General features: G+C 40.8%; 1 protein-coding gene across 2 annotated transcripts in view; it reads left to right on the top strand.

Annotated features, from left to right (window-relative positions):
* Positions 1-15,654, top strand: part of LRRC1 (leucine rich repeat containing 1) — a 102,910-nt gene that overhangs the window by 48,916 nt on the left and 38,340 nt on the right. For both annotated transcript variants that reach the window (XM_086608327.1, XM_086608326.1), the window contains exons 5-10: positions 656-712; positions 2,275-2,338; positions 3,089-3,163; positions 4,942-5,086; positions 8,002-8,120; positions 9,200-9,283. In XM_086608327.1, coding sequence (XP_086464453.1) covers positions 656-712; positions 2,275-2,338; positions 3,089-3,163; positions 4,942-5,086; positions 8,002-8,120; positions 9,200-9,283 — 544 coding nt within the window. The remainder of the gene's footprint in view (positions 1-655; positions 713-2,274; positions 2,339-3,088; positions 3,164-4,941; positions 5,087-8,001; positions 8,121-9,199; positions 9,284-15,654) is intronic.

Genomic DNA, 15,654 nt, shown 5'->3' with positions numbered 1-15,654 from the left:
ATGTCCTCCATCCCTGCACACCAGGCCAGAACGTATTCTGTCGTAGGCAACTGCTTATTTGCAGTCACCATATCTGATTTTTATTTTTCCCTGGGACGCTGGAGGATTAGAGCAGATTATAGTGTTAGGATAATGTCTGACTCCTTGTGTTCCATTTAGTCATAAATAAACCCCTGGAAAAAAAAATCTGAATGTTGCTATGGTGACGTTAGTAAAAGCCTAGGGTATGGAGTAAGTGAGCGGCTTAGAGGCATAATGTCACTTACAGTAATGAGCATGCCGTCGTTAGAGCAGCGGTGGGTTTGCCTGATGCTCTGTAACTTGGGTAGCCCACGCCGGGTTCTGAAAGCGAGTAAGTAAATGCAATTCACATGAATACGTGCTGTTCAATAACTTGCAACTGCTGACCTTTTAACAAACAGAAATTTGTGTTTTGTCTGTTTACATTCTAGCTTTAAAGTGTTGAAGTGTCACTGTGAAACAAGTGGAAACGTCCAATCTTTTTATGCTACCTTTCATGTGATGTCCTGGTTGAATTAAAACAACAAAACCCAGCAATTTTAAACTGCATAAACACACACTTTTTATTCTTCTGAAAGTGTGGAAGGTAAAAAGTAAGACTGCATTAAAATGTGGTTTGTTCTTTTTTTTTTAGTCTTTATAACCTGGCTTCACTGGAACTTAGAGAAAATTTGCTGACATATTTACCTGAGTAAGTGACATTTCATGTGTTTGATTATATTAACATAAAATGTTATTATTCTTAAAATCTGCTCACATATGAAACTGAATGGCAGCTAGAAGAAATATTGAGTGCTGATTGACAACGTATATGAGATACAGCTTTGTTTTAGCAACACCTAGTTACATCCAGGACTTCTAGATGTACTTGGTTAGTAGCAGGACCCTGTGGTCTGCGTCGATTGGTTTTGCTCTCTATATATACTCTGTATAAAATACACCAGCAACAAACATTTATTCTTGCATGCATTGAACGAGCACATCAGGAGCGGGAATGGTGGTTTGGGTTTTTCTCCTGCTGAAGTTTCGTAACTGTGAAAGTAGGGTAATAGGATCTCAGAGATTTCCACTCCAGACCTTCATAGCATTGGGGCATTTAGCATTAGGGCTAAGTCACCAAAAGCTTCCAAAACCTGGAGATCAAAGCCTTGGGTGACAAACTAGGCCTACTGATGTCTGAAGTCTGACTCCACCCACTAGGATTTTGGGGGAAAAGAAGATGTCTAGATGTCTCCATGCTGTCTGTATTGTGGCAGGGGAATCGGTGATTTTTCATAAGATTAATTGAATATCTTACATATTGGGGCTCCTTTTTGGGTGCCTTGCTTCACTGCCTGGCTGCTTCTTGCAAGAGTTTTGATGACTCCTATTCTGCTTGTTTAGATAATTAATAGATACTGTAATAGGTTTAACCTGTTTTAATCAGAATCTCTTCCCCACTTGCTTTGGGGTCCTTTTTTACTGTCAGTCCACACAGTACCTCGATTGTGGCTGTTTATAGCTGTGAGCCACAAGGCACTTTTAAATGTCAGTGATCAGAAGATACGAATTGCTAGCTGGGTTTTTCCATGTGGTGTCAGAATGAAGCTGTCACAGATGTGGACAATTTTATTGCTCCTGGAAAATTCTGACTGTCAGTAATGTAGCTGATGAGTCTCGCTGGCTTTCGTGCCACAGCGGCTTTGGGGAAGGTATGCAAGAGTTCTACAACAGGCTGCTTTGAGGTATAAGGATGGCCCTCTGTGTCTTTTCATGTTCAGAGAACTTCTTTTAAATCCTTTTGGACTTTCCTCTTTGCATCCTCAAATCCAACCCGAAATACTTCAGAAATGGTTAGATCATGTAGAGAAGATAAATGATGGATTTATTGAGTCTTGAGTCACACTCGTTACATGTGATTACTATGGGGAATTTTTGTCCAGTTGCATAACTGTAAATTCCCCCTAAAAAAAAAATCTAGCCAACTATACTGAACTATGTAGCATTGTCCACCCCGAGGTGAAAATAAGGAATAATGATTTGATCGCCTATACTAAGTTTTAAGTTTCAAAGGCATATAGTTATACTGACAAACCAAATCACTTTTTCAGGAAGGTATTACTGCAAGTAGTCTATGCCGAGTAAAATAACTGTCTGTCTACAATATGCTGTAATTTGAAATATGAGTTTCAGTAAAATGAGCTCATTCAAATACATGGGGTTTCTGTTGGTTTAGTCTGATGTGGTTTTGTTTTGACTTATCTCATCTCACAGATCACTTGCCCAGCTGCAGCGACTAGAAGAACTTGATTTAGGAAACAATGAACTTTATCACTTGGTAAGAGAACATGCCACTGAAAGTGCTTGTTGGTCTTGTTTTACGCATCATTTAGATGAAATAGGTTGTAGGATGTCCAAAATTGAAGAAAGAAAAACGTATGGAGGGAGAGTCTTTTTATATGTATAGGTGAATTTTGGCAGAGTCGATGCTTCCCGTATCTGCTTAGTCTTTTTCAGTACAATATTACTTTACCCAAAAAACTGCAGCTGATCTCTAGAAACTGAGAGCGCTGCACAGACTTTTTCTATGGAAAGAGAAAGGAGTAGAAGGACTCAAACTCTTGTCTGGACTTGCAGTTACAATGAACACATGGGCTTCTCTAGGGAGCTGAAAGGGCTGAACAGAGATGAAAGCTCAGCTACTTCCAGGATGGGAATAGGAATCTTTGGGAAAGGACTGAGGCAAACTGTTGAAGATCGCAGTGTCTGACGTTGTGGCAGATAGTTCTACCAAAAGATATCTGTCATCTCCCTTAAGCTGACGATTAAACATTGGATTTGCAGTAAATCACGAGTGCAATTTGTTAGTGCATGTCACGTAAAGTGTGGCAGCTTGTTAAGCCAGAGCAGTTAGTTTGTATGATGGAGTTCCCAAATGCTTACAGTCACCCGTGCTGCATTTAACCATGGTACCTCTAAATAGTGCTTGGAGTAAGGATTGGTTTACTCGGACTGTAATTTTGGGGTGGCCGTTTGATTTTTACTTGAAGCTCCTATGTTACTTAACATTATTATTTTTATGTTATAGCCAGAAACAATTGGTGCACTTTTCAATCTTAAAGACCTCTGGTTGGATGGAAACCAATTAGCCGAAATACCTCAGGTAAAGATGAGCCCTACTGATACTGTTTTGAAGATGCTTTTAAAAGAAAACCTTTTCTTTCATACCTAAAGGAAGGCGATCTAAAATTAAATAGTTTTCTGAGTTCACTTTGCCTGAGTTTGGTTTTGAATGTGTAAGGGTTTTCTCTTAAGTTCCTCTGCAAGGGATTGTACATGATATCATATGTTGTCAGACTTTTTTTTTTTTTAATACGTTTTGACAGAGGAATTGTTTCCTAATAGACACATTGTTCAGTTATAGCATGACACATGCTCTGTTTACAATCCTGGTGCAGTGATCAAGGAGCCACTAGTTGGCTGAGCTAACCCTCACCTTTTATATCTATCTAAATTGCAATTTTGTCAGTTTTGAGGATGAATTGTGGGGTTTTTTTTTGAGTCTTCCATTCAAATACAGTGTTTGGGAGAAGTACAATAATAGAACTGTTGCCATAAATAGAAATTTTGATTTATGCAGGCAAATCCCCCATCTGACATCAGTCATGAGATGAGGGGCCTTAGCATTTAAAGCTTACAGCACTCTAAATTCTCTTTCTTAAGAACTGTGATAACATGTGGGATGGTTTCTTTTCCCTCTTTTTTTTTCTTTAGACTCAAGTCAAAACCTGTTTTACCTTGTTCCTCATGCAGTTTGCTGTTATTTACTGTATTGATCTCATTGTCAACAATGTAACTTGGAAATCAGTTACAGTTTAGTAGGCTTTGTCGGCTTTGTTGTTGTTGGCTTGGCCTAATAATTTTTAAGTACATATAGTTAAACACTGATAATCATTCATGAAAAGGTCACATGTGACTTCAGCAGCTGTTTTTATTGAAGCTGGTGATTATTGTGTAAGTTGTCTAATGTCCAGAAGATGAACTTGTAGGATAAAGGGTGTGTGTGTGTTTAATGAAAGATCCTTTTTGAGATGCAAATATTTCCAAAATAAAAGGACTGATCTTGTGAGTTAGGATCAAGGCTGTCACTGCTTGAAAATTTCATATATGTAAAAGTAAAGGACACTTCTACTCCAGTCATTCTGTTCTCTGAAAGACGATTTGGATGACTAAAATGAGAACTATTGTAGAGCATGTATAGGGGTGTCTGTGTACATGGGGAATAGGAGGGTGCACTGATGGCTAATAGGAACAAAGGTATTTCTCTGTCAGACTCTTGAACTAATTGGCGGATTACCATTGTAAAAAAAATTAAGTAATCATTAATAATTGTAGATGATGGCAGTATAACTTGGCAGTTCAAATATGCTTGCTAGAGCAACACTCCCAATTCCTATTTCTACATTTGTTGCAGTCGGGAGATGTGAAGATATGAAATCCCTAGATGTCATGGCATGTTGCTGTATCAGCCAGGAGAAACTAATCCTAATTTGCCTAGGGTTAATTGGGAGGGGCAGACTTTAATTACGTGGAGGTTGATAATCTGTAGTTCTGAAAAAACAACTTTGCGTCTTTACTTGAGGAAAACTCCAGTTTTGGCTGATGCTTGCCTGGGTGTGCTCAGCAAACCTTGTCTGACTACTAAAGCCCGTCTTAATAGTTATAATAAGAAACTGTGACTGAATCACTTGGTTGGTTTACAATATGTAAAATGTAATTATTTACTTCTCCCCTGCATTTAGAGGTCCTACAAAGAATGGCCAATTTAGAAGTCATACAGAGAATTGTTTTTCTTTCTGGAATTTCCTTGTGATGTTGCATTTTTCAAATTGCTTTGTTACGTGTTTGGGCATGACTTAAAATTTTTGTGTTGTATCGCAGGAAGTAGGAAACCTGAAAAACCTGCTTTGTCTGGATGTTTCTGAAAATAAATTGGAATGCCTTCCTGAAGAAATTAGTGGTCTGACTTCTTTAACAGACTTGCTTGTTTCTCAGAATTTACTTCAGGTCTTACCTGATGGCATTGGTAAGTACAAGGTGACTGCTATCACACAGAACCATTTAATCCACTGTAAATTGAAAGTCTGTTGTTTTCAAGCCTTTTGAAGTCTTTTTGTGCAAGAGATGAGCTTGTCTCAGCGTTTTTTTTGCTTAGTATGAAATGCATAGCTCTATTAATTTCACATTTTAATTGCCTGCATAATGACTACCTTGTAATCCTTTTTGTCCTTCACGTGACACCTACCCGAACAAAATAAAAGTTAATATATCCTCTCTGTTCCTACTGTGTCCATGTCACCATCATCACTCTTTCACATTGTAAAATCCTAGCTTGTAACATGCTGTAGGTCACTTGATAAGACTGACTGACAGTATCACTACAAAAAAGTCATCCTTTTTAGTGGGGATGTGTAATTATTTTCAATTGGACAATGTGATTAATCCTATACTGAACCCAATGGAAGGCTGTTCCAACTTCAGCCCATTACTTCTCATCCCTAGGATTCAAAACACAACCCTTCTGTGCCAGACCCCTTCAAACAGGTTTAATAACTGAGGAATGTTTTCTGAAGCATTACCAGTGCCTTTTTTTAAGGTAAATGTTTTACCCCAGCAGTAATTTGGAGAGATAGTCAGCGAGGCATTGTTTTTCTACAACTCATGAGTTGTTTTTCCAGAGAGTTTCGTGTTGCAAGAGCGTGCCTTCTCCTTGCCAGGATTATTATTTTTTTTTTTTTTTTCTTTCAAAAATAAAGGTGTAGGGAAAGGAGGACTTGTGAATGTGGTTTAACCAGGAATGCGGAAAAGAGTGGACAGACCTTCCCCCTCTCTCTGTGTGCTCTATGAGCCTAAAAAAGATAAATATTTTTCTAGAAGTTAAACTTGGGGAGTGGAGTGATTACTGTGGGTCTCACATTGGCTAGTGTGTGCTTGGTGGAAGCAGCCCTGCCTGATGACCTGAGCTGGCCAGTGTAGTGGTTGTACATCAGAAATGGAGCTGTACCTTCTGAAAGGCTGCAGCCCACGCAGCCTGCCGGAGGGGAGCCCGTCTGTAAGACCAGATGGTGAGCAACAGGAGCTGCTGCTTCTGGAGAATCCTGTTAAGTGGAGATCCTTTGCTGGGGAAGGGGATTGCAAAGGGCCAGGGGCTTTCAGGCCAGACCTAGTTTGCATGGGCATTTTGTAACATTTTCTGGACATAATTTTGTTACAAAGGCAAAAAAAAAGTGCTACTTATGTGAATATAATAGCTTATTTGTGTTTGGAAAATTGGGTAGGGCTACAGTACTTATTCCTTTTGTGTAATATTGGAACTTATTACGTGAAATTGATAAAATCTGCTATTGTGGTTGAAGTGAACCTTGCTGGTCTCTGTGAAGCTACTGAGAGGAGCTCAGCTGATCACCGAATTGTTGGTTGGAAGAGAGCTCGAAGAAGGGCTCACACCAGCACCAGGGTGTCAGGTCAGCTGTGGCTGTGTCTTACCAAGTCTCTAAAGCCCCTCATGGAGGTGTCTCCAGCATCCCCGGGCAGCCTGTGCCAGTGCTGCACCACCTCCCAGTGAGGAAGCTGCTTCTGATGTCCAGCTGGGACTTCCCGTGCTTCAATTTGTGGACATTGTTGTCTCACCTGCTGCTGCAGAGAAGAGTTTGGCTCTGTCATTTCTGTAACTGCCCTTCAAGTAGTTGTGGGCTGTTCCTAGGTACCTCCTTGGCTGCCTCCTGGTGAGAGTTAACAAAGCCAGCTACTTCAGGCTCAGCTCACATGTGCCCTGGTCATCTTGATAGCTTCGTGCTGGATCCTCATCAGCATCTCGCTTGAACTGGGGAGTCAGGGAGGGAGGGCAGGTCCTGAAACTGAGCATGATTTTACAGGTGTGGCTTCACTTGTGCCAAGTACATGGGATATAGTAGCTTCTATTGATCTGCTGGCCTTCATCTCCTAACATAGTCCAGCCAGTGTTTACTTATTTCTCGTGAGAGCTCACTACTAGTTTGTATTCAGTCTGGTGCCCACCATAGTGCCCAGGTTCTTTCCAGAAGGACCATTGCTTCCCAGCCTGTGATGGTGCATGGGTTTATTCTGGCCAGGCGCGGAGCTCGGCACTTCTCCTTGCAGACCTCAGGTTTCTGCTTAGGTTGCTATCTTTTTGCATATCAATTGTGTCTCCATGATTTAGCATCTTCAGCGAATTTGTCGTGGCAGCCTACTACAGCTGTTTCGGACCAGGTGGGGATGGGCAGGGAGGTGTCAGCAGCTAGTGATGTCTCCTGAATTCTCTGTCTTGGGCTCTGCCTGGGTTAGCTCTGCTTTGCACCAAAACCATTCTGGTACAAAGGAGCAGAACAAGGTGAGCTTTCTGCTCTGAAATAGTATTTTGTCCTTCTTGGGGAGAAGACCTTCAAAGAAATCTGATTTCTATTCAAAAAAATAAACTTTTTTTTTGTGTCTGACTAACTGGGTTCTATATTAGGGCAAAGAAACCTTGATCCTGTTTGGGTTTTAGCTGTCACTTCAATGCAAGCCTTTCTCACTGTGGCTGAGTAGGCGTAGGTGATCTTCGGAACATTTCTTTATTAATAAACATTGTATAATTGAGGAAAAAATAGATAATTTTCTCCTGTTTATAGGCCTTTGGGTAGACATGTCCTTGACATTTACATGGGGTACCGTTCAGGTTGCAATTTTAAGACAATTTATTAGCTTAAATATTGGATATAAATATTTATATTGAATATCAATTCAGTGATGTTATAAACTCACCAAAATAACGCAAGCGCCAAGTGAAGCAGTGCTTGAATTCTCTTTTTTTACCTGAAAAAAAAAAAATTTCATTGTGTTAGAGGTTTTCTAAAAGTTTTGCAGCAGTAAAATTTTCTATAATTAAAGCAGGTGTCAGAGGGTACTAAGCTAAAAAAATGCATTCTTCTTTCTGTCCAGGAAAATTGAGGAGGCTCTCCATTTTGAAGGTTGATCAGAACAAACTTATTCAACTAACGAATTCAATTGGAGACTGCGAAAGCCTTACTGAACTAGTTCTAACAGAAAACCAACTGCAGGTAAGGGTGGTCTTGGCTGCTTAAATGGCTGGTGGTAATCTGACCTGCTGCTAAGTGCTGAATCACTTAGCTCCTAGGGTTACTTGCCCTTGCTACTGCTAAGTAGCAAGTTTTCTTTAAATGCGTCTTATTTCTTACCTGTTAAATGAATGCAGAAGATCAAGTTGTGTGTAGTAACAATCCACCCTTCCAAAGGCCTGAGCAATTACATATTCGCTCTTGAATCTTTCATGACCAGTAAGGGAATCGGAGCATGTGAAGTGCGGGTGTCACTTACTTTCATGTGTTTTTAATGCGGCGTTTGTGCCGCGTTGCGGTATTGCCAGTTTTTGCTGTACGTTATCTGGACCAGGCTTGCTGGACCTGAATAGAAGCCCAGAGCACTGCAGAGCTGCTATTGTACTGTTCCTTGCTCTGCTGATCTTCTCCAGCCGGGTATTAAATATGATATGTGGCCAATTAAAATAAAATCTCAGACTTCCTTCCATTAGCTGTTTCCTTCCATTATTTTGAAACTGCCTTTGCGTGACACTGACACTTGGAGAGTAGATGCATTTATAAAAATCTAGATTTAAGCATTTCTTAAGTTAGGTTGGTACTTGTTTGAGTCAGGAGCTTGAGCCTGTTGGAAAGATGCCTTTCCAGAGGTCAGCTCATAGCACTTAAGTTAGAAGCTTGCCTCTCAATTAGTTATTTAGGGATCCTAAAGTTAGATAATATGGGCATTCTGCATATACTCTTCTGCACACAGCTGTTCTGCATCTGTCATCTTAGTGCAGAGATAACTGGTGAGTGAGTTTGTATTAGAAACTGACGTTCCTGGACATTTCTTCTGCAAGGTAAAACCTTGGATCTCCTTTAGAAGGCCAGGTAGTAATGAGGGTTAACTACACTCCAGTTTTGAAAATGGATCTGTCTATTAAATCAAATAGATTCTATTAAGTAAATAACCTATTAAATCTATAAATAAGTCTATTAAGTCTGTTAAAATTAGTTCATTTTAAAATGAGATAACTTTTGTTCTGATTCTATGAATTTACAAGTTCTGTTTGCATATTACTTTGTTTTTGTTGGTACAGTCACTGCCGAAGAGCATTGGAAAACTAAAGAAGCTGAACAATTTGAATGCCGATAGAAACAAATTAACATCTTTGCCCAAAGAGGTAAGTTTTATGCAATTAACTCTCACCGATGTCATTATACAAACAGAAAACTTTTTATTTCGAATGCCTACAAGAAGTAGCAGGCAGCTTTGATCCACTGGGTATTTTTCCCAAACAGATCACAACCAGAAACTTGTCCCTTAGATCTGAACAGCAGCTGTGGTGATTTGGTGGCTTGGAAGTGCGAAATGTCTTGGCTGTTGAACAAGAAGGCTTGGATCTAATTAGCCTGTAACTAGTCGTTCCCAGTGTGGATGAGTGGGTGTCAGGTCCAGCACTATTTGAAGACTGGGAGTTCTGTTATAGAGTGAATGCATTTAAACACCAGTATGCCTCTTCTGCATGCAGAACAAAAATATTGCTTGTGTCTTCCTTGCCTCGCTCTTATAAGCAATAGCAAAGGGAAGGTTTCATATTCTGGAAAATTAACAAGAGACTGTTTTGACAGTCTTTTTAGTTTTGGAGATCTCAGGGACTACTTTTCCCTTTAAATATGAAGTACTTCATGTGACAAAGGTCACTGATGCCTCAAATCTTACAGCTATGATTACTAGGACTTCTTGTCTATTGTAACAGTATATAGAATGAAATAAGGCTAGGATTTCTGTTGTGAAACTAAATGCAACGAAGATCTTACAAGTTTAGTTCAGTAATTTCTGGAAAGAAATCAGGGGAAGCAGCATGGGACTGCGAGTTGGTTCTGTTTGCGCTGCTGTCTCTCTGTAATTTTTGTCCCAGTAGTTCTCGCCCTTAATTTCCCTATCTGTTTCTAACATGTGCCTCTGAGGTCGCAGCTTTTGTTCACTACTTTCAGTCGCTTTAGGAGCAGGTGGCAGCTGATGGATGGGAATTGAGAGGAGTATCAGCTCTAGCTACTGAGCGCACACTTTTGCTCAGGCCCGCTTACTTACGGAGCTTGAAGAGGGGGTGTGGGGAGGAAGCGAAGTGTCTGGGAACTGGGAGATGGAGGAGAGCCGATGGTCTCAAGAGGAGGATGCTGCTGTGGCACTGGCAGCAGCAATTCCAATAGCTCAGGTCTGAGCTGCCACAGGTTTGTCACCTCACCAGGGCTCCACAATAGCCCTTATTGCTTCTTTACAGATTGGGCTTGTTAAGTGTATGTTTGACGGGGCAGGAAGGTGAGGGAGGGAAGAGAAGCTGTGAGTGCTGCAGCTCCTCTAGCAGGACAGTGTCTCCTGTGCAGAGGTGCTACTGGTTCTGAATGTAAAATTGCAGAGGGTGTACCCCAGTGGGTTGCAAAAATGCTAGAAAGACACAGGACTTCAGGAAAACTGTTTTTCTGGATTAGGATGTAATGGTAGTTTTGATTTTCTACTCATTTAGCAGAAAACTTTCCATGTCTTTACAAAGAACTTAATTTAATACATTACACAGGTGTCCTGAACTATCTGTACTTGAGACTCGTAAAATTTTGCGTCTAGTCCACGTTTAAGTAGAAGTGCTTTGAGTTTGTTATAGCGTGTAAGGTGTTACTGGTACACTTTATTTTCAGATTGGCCATTAATAGTTTATGTAGTGTATAAGTGCTTTTCTTAGTTAATGAAGTTCATGGTATTTGAGATGGTGCATGGGGGCGAGCAGTGCGGCATGGAAGGAGCAGGGACAGGAGCAGGTGAGAGGAGGAGGCTTAGCTTCAGAAGCATGTAAAGCAAGGTGAATATGGATTGTGTCTGTTTGAAGGGAATAACAGGGTCAAGAGTTCAGTGCAGAACAATAAAGGAATTCATGCTACACAAGAAACTGGAGACTTGGAACCAGAAGTGGGTTTCAGAGGTGGAAAGCATTGCGCAGTCAGTGAAGGAGTTGGGGATATCAAAGGGTGAAGTGAAGAACAAGAATATGTGTGGAGAACATGTCTGGGGTCCCCAACAGAAGAAGGACATGGAGCTGTTGGAGCAAGTCCAGAGGAGGGCCACGAAGATGATCTGAGGGCTGGAGCACCTCTCCTGTGAAGACAGGCTGAGAGAGCTGGGGTTGTTCAGTCTGGAGAAGAGAAGGCTTCATGGAGATCTTCTAGCAGCCTTCCAGTGCCTAAAGGGGGCCTACAAGAAAGCTGGAGAGGGACTTTTTACAAGGGCGTGTAGTGATAAGACAAGGGGCAATGGCTTTAAACTGAAAGAGGGCAGGTTTTGATTAGATGTAAGGAAGAAATATTTCACAATGAGGGTGGTGAGGCACTGGAACAGGTTGCCCAGAGAAGCTGTGGATGCCTCATCCCTGGAAGTGTACAAAGCCAGGTTGGATGAGGCTTTGAACCACCTGATCTAGTGGAAGGTGTCCCTGCCCATGGCAGGGGGTTGGATAATCTTTGAGGTCCCTTCCAACCCAAACCATTCTATGATTCTATGAACATTAGTGCACATGAGAGAGAGGGGAGGGGTCACCTGCACAAGGGTGGAATAAAGCATGGGCATGAGTTTGTGTTTGGAAAAGGTGAGTGATGAGGAAATGGAAGCTGGTATCTGGAATGAGGTGAGCTGAGGAGTTGTAGAAGGTCCAGGAAATAAAGATGGGAGAGGGTGGTTCCCAGGGAGCTTGGCAGAGAAACAGAGGAAACAGAGCTCCTTGGCATTCATCCACTTCTTTGAAATAGATTTTTTTTTTTTTTCTCCTGTAAAGGTCTCCACACCTATGTGTCTTTCTCATTAGAGCAAACACTTTGAAATTACGTTTAGTGTAACATTTTCAGAATGATTCATGAAAGTATGTTTTGCTCTGTGGACTTTAAAAATTATTTTATTTTTTATTTTAAAGGAAGTCAGTCTTCCTCCAACTAGGGTGTCATATTTGATTTGATTTTATTGGATTTCCAAGCTGGTAATGGTAACAAATAGAAAGCATAAACAGCTGATGCAATGGTCCGTCTCAAAAATACTATTAATGTGCATGTTTTGCAGAACCTACTGTCTAGCTAACGAGACTTTTCAGTTTCAATTTTTCAAGTTTCAGTTTCAATTCCTTGTGCTTAGGCTGTGCAATAAAACACTTTTCCTGCAAAGTCTTTAGATTGCCTTTTAACCGTGCTGAAATGCTAGTTTCGAAAACAGAAAGAAATCTGCTGCTCTCTGCTCATGTTGCATCTTCTCCTGGAGCTGCGTTTTCTTTGTGTAGTGTTTTTCTTAACCAGTAACTTTTTGCTTTAAACCAAAAGTGAACATTTCTGTAGTACAAGTTCTCTGGTTAAAATTCAGAGGAATTCAGTGAAGAGTCACATTTCGTAGCTCTAAAAGGAAAATGTTCTGCGTGAACAGAGTGCACAGGTATAACAAGTGCTGTTTGCAAAGCATCCACAGGAGCAGCTGCAGCAGGGCTGGTAATGGCAAAAATCCCAATGCCATGTTTCGCTTTGGGTGGCAGGGAGGAACAATTTGGTGTCTTGGTGAAATGTTCAGTTTCCATTTTCCTTCTCATCATTATTGACTTGGGGAAAAAAAATAATACAATATGCCTTGGTAGAGCACTTAAGGAAAACTGAAAAATGTGTCACCCTGTTTCTGTTTGTTGGAAGGTTCTGCTTGACAGTGAGGCAGCTTACCATCTTTTCCATCTATTTTCATCTCAAACTGACTAATCAATATTTAAAGCCAGGCACGAGCTTCTGACAGCAGTCACTTTCAATACCCTGCCTGCTGTGTATTGCTTAAGGTGTCTCCTGAGATAGCATGGTGAGAAGCTATCTGAGACCTTCGCACATCCATCAGTGTTAGTACTCATACGCTGGTTCCCCCTTCACAGAAGCGGAGTCAGATGGAGAAGTGGAGCATGCACAGCAGATATTCTTGCTCGGTGTCTTGCCCTCTTTCCCTTTCAGTCTTTTCCTTCCTGCTTTCTCTTGGGTTTTTTTTTTTTTTTTTTTTCCTTTGCCTTACAGAGTGCTAGAATAGCTGTGCATTTGTGGTCTTCATCCTTGTAAGAAATGGGTGTGGGACAGGCCTTTACTGGTTTCTGCTGGAGAGGGACAAAGATCATAGTCTAGTAACACAGGTATGGAAAAAATGGAACTCTACTAGGGAGAAGAGTACAGGTAACTGATATTATATCTACCTGCGCGTGTCTCTGTCCTTCGCTCCAGAATTATTCCTGTAGCAAAGAGAGCTTTTATAGACAGGATAGCAGAAATGATGTGCCTGCTTCTAGTATAACCTGGTGAGATAATCTATGAGTTTTAGCTTTTTTGTGGTAGTGTGGGGGTTTTTTTGTGGATTTGGGGAGGGGTTAGATTGTTTTGTTTTGTTTTGTGAGGCATTTACTAGGATTGGATTTTGGGTCAACCTGTCAAATCATTACATTACCAGATTGTTTCAATGCCAATGCACGCTTGCAAAACCAGTCAATACCTTTTGGTGTAAGATTTCTTGACGAGGGATTATTGAGGAGTTTGTATGCAAATATCCCTTCACAGTTTTCCTGGTTCAAAGGTTCTTCTGTATCTGGTGCCGATATATAAGGTAGAACGTGGAATGACTGAATGTATGACCGAGACTTGAGTCACTGACAGATTTCATCTTCGGTATCTCATCTTGCAGCTCCGTCCCTCTCTCACTGAACTGAGTGGTGAAACAGACTTCAGCAAGAACTGAGAATGTCTAAACCTGTTCATAGTTACAAATGTTTTTCCTTTTAAACTTGAAAGACCTGCCTGGTGACTCTTTGGTATTGAAATCCCACCCTGGCACTGGAACGCTGGTGAAACTGGTGTGTTGATTTTGGCACTTGCATAAATAACCTCCTTGGAATGTTTTCCAGTTCATATGCTTTTGTTAATGAGTCTCCACAACCTGCAGAGATCTGGTAATGTGTCCTTCCTGGCTCTGAGGTATATTGTGAGAATTATGACTACCGTAGATAAAACTGCAGAGTTTTTTGGGTGTGATAACTGTGCTTTTTAATTTTTTTTTATTTTATTTTTTCTTTTTTTTAAAAAACAAGTTGGGGCCACTTTGTTGTTTTTGGTTTTAACTTCCCTCGTCTTGTCCTTTCCCTCATTTGTGTGAAAGTATGTGTTTTTGTGTCTCAAAGGAAAAAAGGCACTAAAGAAAAATGCAGGAAAACTTGTCTTGAGTCAGAGAGCAGAGAAGCTCTCTTGCTGTGCTCCTCCCATGCAATTCACCGGTGATGCAGGGAGTGCTGAAGTGAGTTTGCCGAAGGTTTTCCTAGTCAATTTAAAGTTAATAATAACTGTATAATATCTAATAATAGTGATTTGGGCATTTTCTTCCTCCTCTAAACGTGTTCTATGCTTGCAGTTAAAGAATTAATCTATTTTATCTGGGGCCAAGGAAAATTCTGACTTTCTTTACTTTGAATCCAAATCAAATTTTGGTTATGACACTCTGGAAACAACACAATAGTAACTGTGTTTAAATTCTCAATACATTTTTCAGAGTTGTATAAACCTAGTGAGAGTTCTTGGTGCTTGCTGACAGCTTTATTGAGAGCTGAATAAAAGAGGTGTGCCACTGGACTTTAACCAGTCACATGCTCAAGAATAATCATTGTAGTATTTGTCATAACGTTGTGGGGTTTTTGCATTGCTTATACCGCTGTGAAAGATGCTAACTGGTAAAGGACAGCAGAATTGATTCATAGCTTTTGAATAGCTAACAGAAGCTGAGATCAAAAGATATTATTCATCTAATGTTAACCTGAAGGTCTTCTAAGTTTCCCACCTTTATTTGGTGTTTTGGCTTTAGAGCACCAACAGGGTGAGGATGCACCGTTATAATCAGTGAAATTTGGTCTGTGGTGATGAATGACTGTAACCGACAGCTGGGCTCAAGGGAGGGAGCACATGGGAGTTTTTGAGAGGGATCTAAATGGAAAGAGAGATGAATCTGTATACTCATCTTGGGTTTACCTCCAGAAAGCTGCAAGGGTGTCATCAGCAAGAAAAAACAAATGGCAACGACCAGGTTATTCTGACAGAGAAGTGCAGTAGAAGTCGGATGATCAAAAAGACACCACCGATGCCAGTGTCAAAACAACAGTCTGCAAAAGAGAAGAGTCATCAGAAACATCAGCAGAGAAGTGATATGATAAGACTTGCAGTTCTGGAGAACTGTTTAGGAGGGATTGGCAGTGGGTATGTGGATGTCAAAAAAGCAGGAGGCTGAAGTGGTGAATGCTGGTCATGATCAGATGTAGAGGGGAGTTTTGTCAGCCAAGCTGACATCCTCTATATGTATGTCCAGGTCTTGCTGCTTCTCCAGAACAAGGAAGCTGTTAGAAAGATGAGCCTCAGACTGAGACAGAAGAAAAGAGCAAAAAAATCCTTTACAGGGGTAGAGTTTTGTGTGGAAGCCAGAGGGGTCCTAGTGACACTCATCTGCTGAAGAAAGTCAACCTGAATG

The sequence above is a fragment of the Tauraco erythrolophus genome, chromosome 2, assembly GCF_009769465.1.
Source record: "Tauraco erythrolophus isolate bTauEry1 chromosome 2, bTauEry1.pri, whole genome shotgun sequence".
Taxonomy (NCBI): domain Eukaryota; kingdom Metazoa; phylum Chordata; class Aves; order Musophagiformes; family Musophagidae; genus Tauraco; species Tauraco erythrolophus.
This window is presented reverse-complemented; position numbering and strand designations above follow the sequence as displayed.